The 12,408-nt window shown below is 38.0% G+C and overlaps 1 protein-coding gene across 10 annotated transcripts in view; it reads left to right on the forward strand.

Annotated features, from left to right (window-relative positions):
* GOLGA4 (golgin A4) overlaps positions 1-12,081 on the forward strand; it is a 71,261-nt gene extending 59,180 nt beyond the window's left edge. For 7 of the 10 annotated variants that reach the window (XM_082754917.1, XM_082754916.1, XM_082754908.1 and 4 more), the window contains 3 exons: positions 5,716-5,802; positions 8,557-8,620; positions 11,340-12,081. In XM_082754917.1, the coding sequence (XP_082611043.1) occupies positions 5,716-5,802; positions 8,557-8,586 (117 nt within the window). In that variant the 3' untranslated portion in view covers positions 8,587-8,620; positions 11,340-12,081. The remainder of the gene's footprint in view (positions 1-5,715; positions 5,803-8,556; positions 8,621-11,339) is intronic. The other 3 variants (XM_082754910.1, XM_082754912.1, XM_082754913.1) reach the window with 3 other exon arrangements.
* Positions 12,082-12,408: the final 327 nt, after the last annotated feature.

The following is a 12,408-nucleotide window of genomic DNA, read 5'->3' on the forward strand; positions in this document are numbered from 1 at the left end:
TAGCTTATAACAATACTGATGCTTAGAGATTGACCAGGTTCAAAAGAGGTATGTCATAAGACAAACATTGTTCTTGGATGATAGATGCTATGTGGATAAATATATTGTTTTCTTCCCTGCAGTTTTTCCATTCTTTGTAGTACTGCTTTCAATTTGGACTACTATTAAGCAGAGAGATTTTAGGCAGGTTTCTATGTTAATTAGGTTTGTTCTCATTGTGCTGTGTACAGAATAAAACTTGGTCTATTCAAGACTTCTTGTCCTTATGGGATCCCTTTTTCTCTTTATTTTTATCCCTTTCCTTACTTTGATATTAACTCCATTTTTATTAAAAATATAAATGCCAGCTCAGAAAAAAAAAAAAGTATTATTAGTTAGCTTATCTCCACAAGCCTGTGGCTCATAGGATGGCTCTCTTACTTTAATAGCATCTGATTTAAATCATTAAAGAAAAATATGTACGTTGCTGGATGTTATGTTTTTGAATTGTGAATCACAGAATCACAGAATCACAGAATTTCTAGGTTGGAAGAGACCTCAAGATCATCGAGTCCAACCTCTGACCTAACGCTAGCAGTCCCCACTAAACCATATCCCTAAGCTCTCCGTCTAAACGTCTTTTAAAGACTTCCAGGGATGGCGACTCCACCACTTCCCTGGGCAGCCTGTTCCAGTGTCCAACAACCCTTTCGGTAAAGAAGTTCTTCCTAACATCCAACCTAAAACTCCCCTGGCGCAACTTTAGCCCATTCCCCCTCGTCCTGTCACCAGGCACGTGGGAGAATAGACCAACCCCCACCTCGCTACAGCCTCCTTTAAGGTATCTGTAAAGAGCAATAAGGTTGCCCCTGAGACTCCTCTTCTCCAGGCTGAACAAGCCCAGCTCCCTCAGCCGCTCCTCGTGGGACTTGTTCTCCAGGCCCCTCACCAGCTTTACAGCCCTTCTCTGGACCCGCTCAAGCACCTCGATGTCCTTCTTGTAGCGAGGGGCCCAAAACTGAACACAGTACTTGAGGTGTGGCCTCACCAGAGCCGAGTACAGGGGGATGATCACCTCCCTAGCCCTGCTGGCCACACTGCTTCTGATACAAGCCAGGATGCTGTTGGCCTTCTTGGCCACCTGAGCACACTGCTGGCTCATATTCAGCTGACTATCCACCATCACTCCCAGGTCCTTCTCTGCCTGGCAGCTCTCCAACCACTCATCTCCCAGCCTGTAGCTCTGCTTGGGGTTATTGCACCCCAGGTGCAGGACCCGGCACTTGGCCTTGTTAAACTTCATGCAGTTGACCTCAGCCCATCGGTGCAGCCTATCCAGATCCTCCTGCAGAGCTTTCCTACCCTCGAGCAGATCGACACACGTGCATAGCTTGGTGTCATCTGTGAACTTACTGAGGGTGCACTCGATGCCCTCATCCAGATCATCGATGAAGATGTTAAAGAGGACCGGCCCCAGCACCGAGCCCTGGGGGACGCCACTAGTGACTGGCCTCCAACTGGACTTGGCTCCATTCACCACGACTCTTTGGGCCCAGCTATCCAGCCAGTTTCTAACCCAACGAAGCGTGCGCCAGTCCAAGCCTAGGGCAGCCAGTTTCTTGAGGAGAATGCTGTGGGAGACGGTGTCAAAAGCCTTGCTGAAGTCAAGGTAGACCACATCCACAGCCTTTCCCTCGTCCACCCAGCGCGTCACTTTGTCATAGAAGGAGATCAGGTTCGTCAAGCAGGACCTGCCTTTCATAAACCCATGCTGACTGGGCCTGATGGCCTGCTTGCCCTGCAAGTGCTGCGTGATGACTCTCAGGAGGATCTGCTCCATGAGCTTCAAAGCTGAAGCTCATGAAGTGAAGGACATAGACAAGAGAGAATGTTTAAAAAGAATTTGTCAGCAATGCTTCAATTTCACCCAACCCTTGAGACATCAGTGGATGACTCTTGCAGATAGCTGATGCAAGTAGCAAAGTTGCATTCAAGGAAACCTATCTGAAACCTCTTCTGTCACTCATTAATGCTGTTTCTTATTGGTCTTCAAAATATTACTGTACATGCCTCAAAGGAAAATAGCACAAATGCCTTTGGAAAATAAAACTGATTTTATTTTCCTTTTCAACAAGGACATACTAAAATTTGCAGCTGACTTGTTCAATAACAGCAACAAACATGCTGAAGTAATTTGATTTTAGGTCTCTTCTGCCATTCTTTCAGTTGCTTAGATGAAAAGATATATCCATCTTATATGTATATCTTTCATATAAGAGTAAATACATAACATAAGCAAATATGAATAAATAAATATATATTTATTTGCCCTGGAGAATACACTGTACTGAACCAGAAGGTGCCATACAACATTTCTACACACAGGCTCCTAAAAGCAGATGAGTCCTGGGAGGGGAAAGAAATTTAGTTCCTGCAATAACTTGAGAAGGCATTGTTTTAGACTTGATATAATCGAATGGGGAGATGCATTTAATTCAAACAAGCAGAAGAACCTACTTTCAAAGCACTACAAATTTTAGCTTTGGGAAATTAGATTCAGATAAGTGATGGAGAATGACAAGCTTATTCAAACTGAATGTGATTGTATTCCTCTCTGTTGTGTGTTCATACTAATATGATTACCTCTTAGCAGTATTTATGTGAAGATAAATGTTCTTATATATTACAAAAATGGGAAAAAAAATCTTGTATTGTCTAGTCCTGATCAAGACTGTAGTTGTACTGGCATTTGCTAATGGAAATTTTAAATGGAATGAAAGCTAAGATTTTACTAATTCAAATATGAAGGCGTTTTGATGGTTTCTTCACTTTTGCCTTAAATGGTACTTACAAGCTGATACCATGTGCTTGTTGTTCAACCATTAGAAATGTGACTGGTAGAAGTGAGCTTAGTGTCTGTTCTCATGAGGATTGTGTTTTATCTTATTTACCGAACTATGTCTTGAAAGCTGTTTGGTTTCTTCCTGCTGTGCTAATTGGAGAACCATGAGCAATGGTGATGTGATTGATAAAATGTTTAAATACATAGTCTAAATGTGTTCATTAAGCATTGATAAGCATTTTTTTTTTTATTCCCAACAGAGTCCTTGAGTTAAAAGATCTCTACTGAGATACACCTCTTTGGTGCAGACATACCCTCCTCCTCGCTTTGGTTTTCCAGGACCAGGCGAGACAGTTTTTTCTAGTTTTCTCTTGTAAGATATGTGGTCTATTCCCCAGATCATTCTAGTGGCTCTCCTTTGTGCAGGGTATCCTTCTGGAGTACAAATAAATACTCCATGTCTCAAAGGTGGTTCAGCGGTGAAATCAGTGATCTCAATGGGCATGATTTGCTCTTCTTTGAGAGAAGTTCAGCAGAAGCTGTGTAACTATACAGGACACTTTGCCATCAATGTGGCCTGATAAATGATTCTGGAATTGTATCGAGCAGAGCGATGAACGAGTGCATCACTTGTGTTGAAGTGCTGGAGACTAACAATAAGGAATTAGAATCATAATGTATAATCTATATAACCTGCAACCTGTCACAGTCATCATAAACTGTTGGACCAATGTTCACATGTGTCTTTGGGGTTTTTTGTTGTCCTTCCCTGCAGCCCATCTTGTTTGTTTGTTTGTTTCCCTCTTCCTTGGCAGGTCCAATGGAATGAAATAAGATGGCATGCTTAGAAAAAGCTGGCAACTTGTTGAGAATATCTGAATTTGGAGATGCATGGCACAAACTATTGGGTTCAATAAAACTACGTTTTCTACAGCCATGCGAACAGCTGAACTGTCCAGCTGTACTGCACACTTAATATTACGTCTTGCAGAATTCCTAGAGGACTGTTTTGGCAGGTTCTTCTACTTGTAACTTCATTATGCTGTTTGGAGTCTGTTATGAGGTCTCAAAGTCAGTCTGAGTATTGTATGTGTATAATAAATGTGTTTTGATCTGCTTGATACAGGGGAGAATGGAATAGAGTAGAAGTGTGTTCTGTCAGATTTGCTTTGGGCTTTGCTGCTCTCCAGCAGAAATGAAAAATTCATGCAGATCTTTTTTGGCACCTGGACATGCTTTTGTGCATCGTGAAATAACAAGGGATATTTCTATAGAAGTCAATTTTGATTTTTGAAGAGTCTTCCTTTGACCAGTCCCTCTCAAATTATAGAGAGACTGATGGATATCATTGTAACAGTATTTTTTGTGGAGATCGCCTACCCAAATATATAGACCTCAGAAAAAGAAATGGGGATGCAAGGTAGAATCTCTTACAAGACTGGTTATTATATTCCTTAAATAATATTGAATAATTGTTTTAGAATCTCCCTCATGGCTTCAAGAACTTGGAAAATTTCAAGTCATTGATAGTGGTGAATTACAAAACGCACATCTATAGGAAATAAGGTATTAGATAGCATCTAAAGCATCAGTGCTTTCATGCAGTATTTGCAGTGTTTGTAGATTTTTTCTTAATGTTTGCATGCCATTGTGTCCTGTAGAAAACTGTTGAGAGGGCTTTCTCGGTAGCTCTGTTGTAAGATGTCGTAAGGAATAGATTCTAAGCTCGGAGCTTTCTTTCAGTCCGAGATAATTGTGATGATTTTTTTTTATAAATGAAGTCAGAAAAGCATGTTGTCAGTTTGTGACGCTGAGCATGTTCCTCTGTGCATCTGGGTACTGCCGTAGAGGCACTTCTAAATTACAGAAAATATTTATATGTCAAAAAGAAGGTTTTTAAACTGAAAATAGTCAACAGGACTTTTTTTTTTCTTTTCATTTTTATCCCTAGTTAATGATATACAGAAACGGTTGTTGCAAATCAGGGAGTTACCTATTGCTTTTAGCTGTGGTCATTTTTGTCATGCGGCTGCTTTGTTACTGCAGTCTCCCTCTTCACTCCACATGTGGTGCTGGTAATAAACAGTAGGCCTCCAGAGCAGCAATCTTATCTCACCCACATTCTTGAAGAGCAGCAGTTACTGCTTTCGTAGCAGTCACCTTCTGTTTGAGCTGCACTGCGGTTATTGCTTTGACCTTTCTTGCAAAAGTCAGCAGAACCTTGTTTTGTGCCTTTTGGAACTTTTTGTTCCCGCTAATCTGTTTTTAAAAGAGAAATAATCATTGCTTGTTTTGCACAAAGGTTTGACATTTTGACATACTCCATCTGAGGCTATCTAAATGGTTTGCTATTTAAATATGACATTCTGTGTACCCGCTAAAAATATTTAGACAACTGCTGTTCCATGTCTCACGTTTGGATCTGCTTTCTCAGTGTTTCATTTCTTTGTTTCTTTACAAAATATTTGAACTATAGGAATATAGTTGGATTCATAAGGACTCTTTCAGGTGTTGTGTGCCTCAAATGTGCTCCAGGAACACCATATAAAGTTGAAATGTGGTAGGAGCAGGATTTGCAACATTATGATTGTGATTTCTTCATTAATGGAGTTTAAGCAGATACAATGGAACTGACGTCATATTAAAGTAGATGCAGTTTGTGGCAACGTGAAATGAAGACTCTTCGTGGTTTTCATGTAATTCACATAATGTATGATGTCATGCAAATACATGTATGATGTGAATCTCATGGTTATATCTTATTCTTTTCAATATGTTTTCTGTTGACATTACTAAAAATAGCATCCAGTATTCTGAAGCGAAATGCATTTTAAAATACTGCAAAGCGTTTTAGGGCACATGAAATTGATTACAGATGATCTGTTTCGTTTTAGACAATGGCCAAGGTTATAACAACAGTTCTGAAGTTCCCAGCTGATCAAACTCAGAAGATACTAGAACGAGAAGATGCTCGACCATTGGTAAGTTGTGTAAGCAAAGTGAATTTATGCAAAAGAGATGAGGTAGCAAGAAGAAGAAGTTGGAAGCTTTCTTTAGTCTCCCTTTCTCCCTTTGCTTATTCAAGATAACTTATCTCCTCCTCTTTTTCTTGTTCAGTGGAATGTCAAATTCTGGCAGTAGGTTTGAGTTTATAGCAAAAAGGGAGGGAAAGGGGGTAAGACCAAGAATATTTTCTTGGCTAGAATTTCGTATCACTGGTTTAAACGTGTTTGTGAAAGCTGTGGTACAACAGAGCAAAGCAAGTTCAGTTACTGCTACTATTCTGCAGATCAATTTCCATACTGAAAAAGTAGTCTGAGAGAAAATTCATGTTTCTTAAACTCAGAAGTTTCTGTGGATTCATAGCAGTTTTCATGGAAAAAAAAGAGATTTTTTTTTTTTTTTACGGCCCTAGGATAAAATTTCTGACAAAAGCAAGAGCAATGTTTGCTTGTAGAACAGAAAACTGATTAGCTCGCTCATCTGGGATATGCATGATTAAAGTGAAATATATACATTTAGGTTAGTTTTATGTCAGTATCCTAATAAGTTGTTTGTTGGTTTTTTTTGTTTGTTTTTTTTTTTTTGTACTTAACATCAAAATATGTCAGGTTCACTCTTGGTAAGGACAGATCAAAATAACAATTTTAGGCACTTTGGTAACAGAGCGCAGAAACCCTTTCTCCAATTCTGTCTTGCCATCAGTGCTGAGTAATACTCAGCAGTACTGTAGCAATATTGGATCTTGCACAACTGTGAGGGAAGAAGTAAAATGATGACAATTAATTTGCACAGATTCATGCAAGATACATGCATTAGAGAATAAAATTGGTTGAACACTGAATAGAGAATGATTCCTTTTAATTTACCTCCTCCCCTCCTCCCCCCCCCCCCACACACGGATTTTGTGAGGGATAGAATGCAATGGTGTTTACCACAAAGGTGAATTTGGGATTGAGAAGCAGAGCACGAAGAGAAGAATATATGAGCATAAACATTTCTTTGGTCTACTCTTACTACTTCATGTAGCGGAGGTATTTTTCATTAAGACAAAACCTGCAGTAATACTCTTTCTACATTGTATCTAAAGTCAACATTGTGATCCTCCTCTTTGTGGGTCACTGAGTAAAACATTTAGGAATTAAAGTGAGAGAATAAAATTCATTTTTTTCTTACAGGCGTTTTGTACATATTTAACACTTCTAGGAACAGAATTGAAAAAAAAAGTGAACATTTTCACTTGTAGTTGCAATTTACATAATGCTACTACTACATGTTGTAGTTGCATTAAAATTTGGATGTAAAAAAATACCATTTCATCTGCTTGAAGTATCAAATGAGTGAAGTGTTTGATACTTCAACATTTTCCTGTATACTTTGTAGCCTTGATTGTCTTCCTATCTTAAGCGTTCAATGTACTTTTGAAATGATGTAAATGCTGTTAATAGTACAGCTCTAGCAAGTCTTGTGCATCCCAAGCATGGTCTCAGGAAGCTCTTGTTTAAACCACGTTCATCTCTGCCATATTATTTGAAATTAACACTATTCTTGCTTCGGAAATAATACAACAAAATATACTTATTGCTTTCTTAAGACACACTTCTCTTTTGGCAAGCTCCAGTAATACTTTTCAGAAGTATTTCTGAGTTGGTTAAAAATGAAGTTAGAGAGATAGACCACATTTTTCAGTCCCTTCAGCTTTTTGGTATTTGAAACCTGGTCTTCCTAAAACAGATACTTGAAAGTTTTATTTAGTGTGAGAAGTTGCAACTTGAATTCATTCAACAAGTTTTGGTCCTTGGGTTTAAATTTTGGCTAGAACATGCTTTGAATTACTTTGCAGACTGCAAATGCTTTGATTGTTAAGGATATCGTAATTGAAAGAATGTAATGTCCTGATCAAAACTTCTTGGGTTTCACAGTCCCTTCTTGGCTCAGATCTAGCCTATCAATTTTTCTCCTTTCCAAGTCCACAAAGATAAAATTAGACATCTAATAGAAACTCAAATATTAGGGCATGTTTTGCATGCAACTGATGAAAGACTTAGTAATTTTTTTTTCAATTTCAATTTCAAAGTTAAGTGTTTACTGAAGGAAAAATTAATATTTGTGGCATGTCTTTTGTAATTCTGTTAAAGACTAAAAAGAGTGGAGCACTTGTCATAAATTATTCCGTTAAGAGATATGTTTGGGGTTGGTTTGCTTGCTGACATTTGCTAACACGATCATAGTGTTTCTCCACACAATACCAGAATGATATTGGTATTTGAAAATACCCAGTGTTTAGTTCTCATAAATGTCTAAGCTTACAACATGAATGTGTGTTTTTAACATAAAGCTTAGTTGGTTTTGTATGTTCATTTATAGCCAAAAGGTTTATAACAAATTTTAATGTGTAAATTGCTAATTATCTATGCTACTGAGAAAGAATAAACATGCATATGTTAGGAAGTTTCTACGAGTACTTACCCTTTTAACGTCTGGGTGGGTCTTTCTTAAACAGTGGGCATATGTTTAAGAGGTTTCTATTGAAAACTTTAACAAATTTCAAGGTAAATAAACATACGTTAGACCAATATATCTTTATCACTAATCTTCTTTTTTTTTTTTTTTAACTACATAATATCATAGTCTAACTGCGGCAATCTCATTTGTAAGCAGTAGATGTCCACAGAGTTCTTACCTACACTATTAACCACATAGTCCAATAAGCTGTTTTCTTCCTGGCTTTGTAGTTTGCCTCACCTCGCGGTGGTATCTTCTGAATATTCCATCAGTCTGTGCTTAGTTAGCATGTGGGTGAGTGAAGACTAATACATACTTGTTTTATTTGGAGATGAAACCTGTAGTATGACAGTAGTAATCATTCTTCTCTTTTTTTTTTTCTTGCACGCACGTGTTCATTAAAAACATTTTCAAACGTTTTTGTCCTGTAAGTGTATGATAAAATTTGTTCTACTTTTAATCATGTTTTGCTTTACAAAGCCAAGATTGAAAAGGGTGAATGCTGATTCAAAACCAATCTTTTTGAGGTATAAAAATAATATGAAATGTTGATTGAGGTTCAAAACTCTCGATTATAGGGGAAAAACCAGATTTTAAATTATATGTCATATTAAATTTTATTGTACTTGGCTTTGTTTTGTCTTTATTCACTTTCTGATTTCTTTTTTTTTTTTTTTTTTTGAAAATAGGCAAATAGATAAGTCAGATTTTGAAAGAGCCTGTACTGCTTTAAATGATTTTTTACATCTTATGAGTACAAGAATTGATTATTTGAAAAAAGATAAGTGAAATATTCTTTGTAGAGGAATTAGGTATGATTACTTTTAAACATCAGTACCTTTCTGAATCAGAGCTTTGGCTTGGCATCAAGAGCAGATAGAGCAGCGAGATTAGGGAGAAAGATTTGTGGAACTTTATGCTTTCAGTTTATTGTCCTTTTTTTGGAAAGTTTCATTTACCTATTTTCATGATTAAACTGCGAAACTAACTGTAGTGTTACAGAAAAGCAACAGTTGATTTGTGTCTCAAGATAAAGGTTGCATCTGACAAGATTAATAAACAAGCAACATGAACACAGTAGTGGTCAAGAACATGCAAGTAGCAGGTAGCGCTTTCTGCGCTGGCCAGGATTACATTTTGAGTTGTTTAATGGTGCATGATCATAGAATCATTAAGGTTGGAAAAGACCTCCAAGATCATTTGGTCCAACCATCCCCCTATCACCAATGTCACCCACTAAACCATGTCCCTCAGCACCACGTCCAACCTTTCTTTCAACACTTCCCTAGGCAATGTGTTCCAATGCCTGACTGCTCTTTCTGAGAAGAAATGTCTCCTGATTTCCAACCTGAACCTCCCCTGGCTCAGCTTGAGGCCATTCCCTCTAGTCCTACCACTACTTATCTGTGAGAAGAGGCTGACCCCTAGCTCCCCACAACATACTTTCAGGTAGCTGTAGAGAGCAATAAGGTCGCCCCTGAGCCTCCTTTTCTCCAGACTGAACAACCCCAGCTCCATCAGCTGCTTCTCACAGGACTTGTTCTCCAGACCCCTCACCAGCTTTGTTGCCCTTTTCTGGACTTGCTCAAGCACCTCCATGTCCTTCTTGTAGCAAGGGGCCCAAAACTGAATGCAGTACTCGAGGTGTGGCTTCACCAGAGCAGATTACAAGGGGACAATCACCTCCCTCGTCCTGCTGGCTATACTTAAGAAACTCTTCAGATGGATTTTGTAGGATGTGGCCAGTATAACTTTCCTTTTCATCCTTTGCGGCTGAAAAGCTTTGCAGAGGTGCCGGGAATTGGTTCAGTGCATCTGCAGAGCTGGCTGGCTGTTGGCTGACCCGCAGCGCTAGGCTCAGCGCATGCTCCTGGCCTGCCACAGGATGGACCAGCCTAGGCCTCCCCACTTCCAGGCATCCAACATTGCCTTTACAAGGCAGCCAACAGCCTTTCTTCCCCTCTTACAGTCATGTAAATAGAGCCTATAACACAAGCTAACCTTTGTTTTGAAGGCAAAAAAATTCTACTCAGCTAACACGGTCTCCACTTTTGTTTTTGTTTTGTGATGTCATAAACTTTTCACTTTGAATACAATAATGAGTGCACTTCATTGCACACAAAAAATGCATTTGGACTGTTTGCCTGTTAGCCTTGATCACTTCTTGACAATTTCAGCAACTGTTTTCATAGCCTGTTGAAAATATTTGAATTTTAAGTAATGATAGGACAAAGCTATTTACAGGACTATTGCAGAAAGCATGTCTGAAATTTAAATTCTTGACATGCAGTCTGTAATGCTGTATAAAAAGTTCTCGGCCATTTTTGATAGCTCTCACAGGAAGGCATAATTTTTGACTTACTGTCAGCAATTACCTATTACAGCTTCAAATCTTAAGCCAGTGTTTATGGAAGCCATTCAGCCCCCATTACTGGATTGTAGTTTCTTAGTTTATTTCAAATATTTTTGTGACATGTCAGTAGTTAGCCAGCAAATGGAATAATATTCTTGCATGTATAAAACTATGAAATTAAGGTGATTTTGGCTTCATTGTGAAAGTAATAGATCTTTCCTGGTAGATGAGGCCTTTTCCTAGCCCCAAAATTTTAGTTCATTTTGATTTTGATGACAGGCTTTATGCAGAGAGGACAGCTTTGTCCGAGTTTTTCATTGGATTGAAAAGCAACATTGTGGTAGACTTATCTATTTCCAGTGAGACTCCTTTTTTTTTTTTTGTTACAGGTCTTTTTTTTTTTGTTGTTGTTGTTGTTGTTGTTTGTTTGTTTTGTTTTGTTTTGTTTTTTTAATCACACTTTCTCAACTGTTTTGAAAATACTGGAATTACTTGCTCAAAATCAGTTAATAATTTGGTCATCTGACTTACCTGATATTCTTGCATCTCCTATTCCTATCAATAACCAACGATTTCATTATTATTTTAGTGTTAAGCACTTGTAAGTTGCTTTCAGTGATGTAATATTTGTTCATTTCTTTTATCTTTTTATTCTTCTAGTCATGGCTACGACCATCTTGAAGAAATAGTGATGAGAATGTCTCATAACAGTGCTGCTTAGAAATACGTTCATATCGCCGTTGTTGCCCCTTTTGAAGGGACAAGAAGAGAAGCTATTATTCAAGGTCACAAATGGAACAGCAAGAACCAAAGCTTAGCACCACCTTTGGACCATGGATATAGTTAAAACTGCCTTGACAAGAAACGCTAATCAGGGGTTATCTGGTGATGAGTCTTTTTTCTCTTCTATTGAATACTGTCTTCTATTTTGTGTTAAAGGTTATTTTTTTAAAAGAGAGAAAAGACTATCCTAGGAAGGAATTGCCCACTACTGTATCTCTATACAGATTTCACTGGGGGTTTTTTAAGAGTTGAACTAAATGCTCTGTCTCTTCTATTTATTTTTTTATTTTTTGAATGAATTGTGCAATACATTTTTGGATGGATAGCAGTTAAGGTGATTTTCCTGATGAACTGGGCACTTGTTTGACTACTCCTTTTCCGATTTGATCTTCTGATTGTTTGCTAAAGATCATTTCCTATATGCTTTTGCCTACAATAAATCCAGATTGCAGTACCTCATTTGTTTACTCCTAGCTTTTGTACTTATATTTTCTGGAGAAAAAGTACATTACTGTAAATTGTAAATAGTTAATACATAACTGTATCATATGCTGATCTGACTGTCGACAGCACTAATCTGACAGGAGCTGAGATTAAATAAAGTTTATTTACTGTATAATTTTGGAATTTCTTGTGGTATGATTTTTCCTTTGAAAGGATCCACCAGTTTTGTTCTTGCTCCTTTTCAAGACATCCTTAGCCGAGACATTTCCAGGCTGAAATCAAGACAAGAACCGTGTCTTCCAGCATGATGCCTGATGCATCAGCAGCCTGAACCAGACTTCACATGGGTACATTTGGTTCCAAAAAAATGCATGTTCCTTTCCTGGCTGGCCAAGGATTTGTAGGATTTTGCTATTGCTATCATTACAGCAATTTAAAATATAGATTTTGAGTTTCAGATTTCCATATAAGGTATAGGTTTTCTTAGGCTTTGGGAAATTGA

The sequence above is a fragment of the Aythya marila genome (assembly GCF_965140915.1).
Source record: "Aythya marila genome assembly, chromosome: 2".
NCBI classification, from domain to species: Eukaryota; Metazoa; Chordata; class Aves; order Anseriformes; family Anatidae; genus Aythya; species Aythya marila.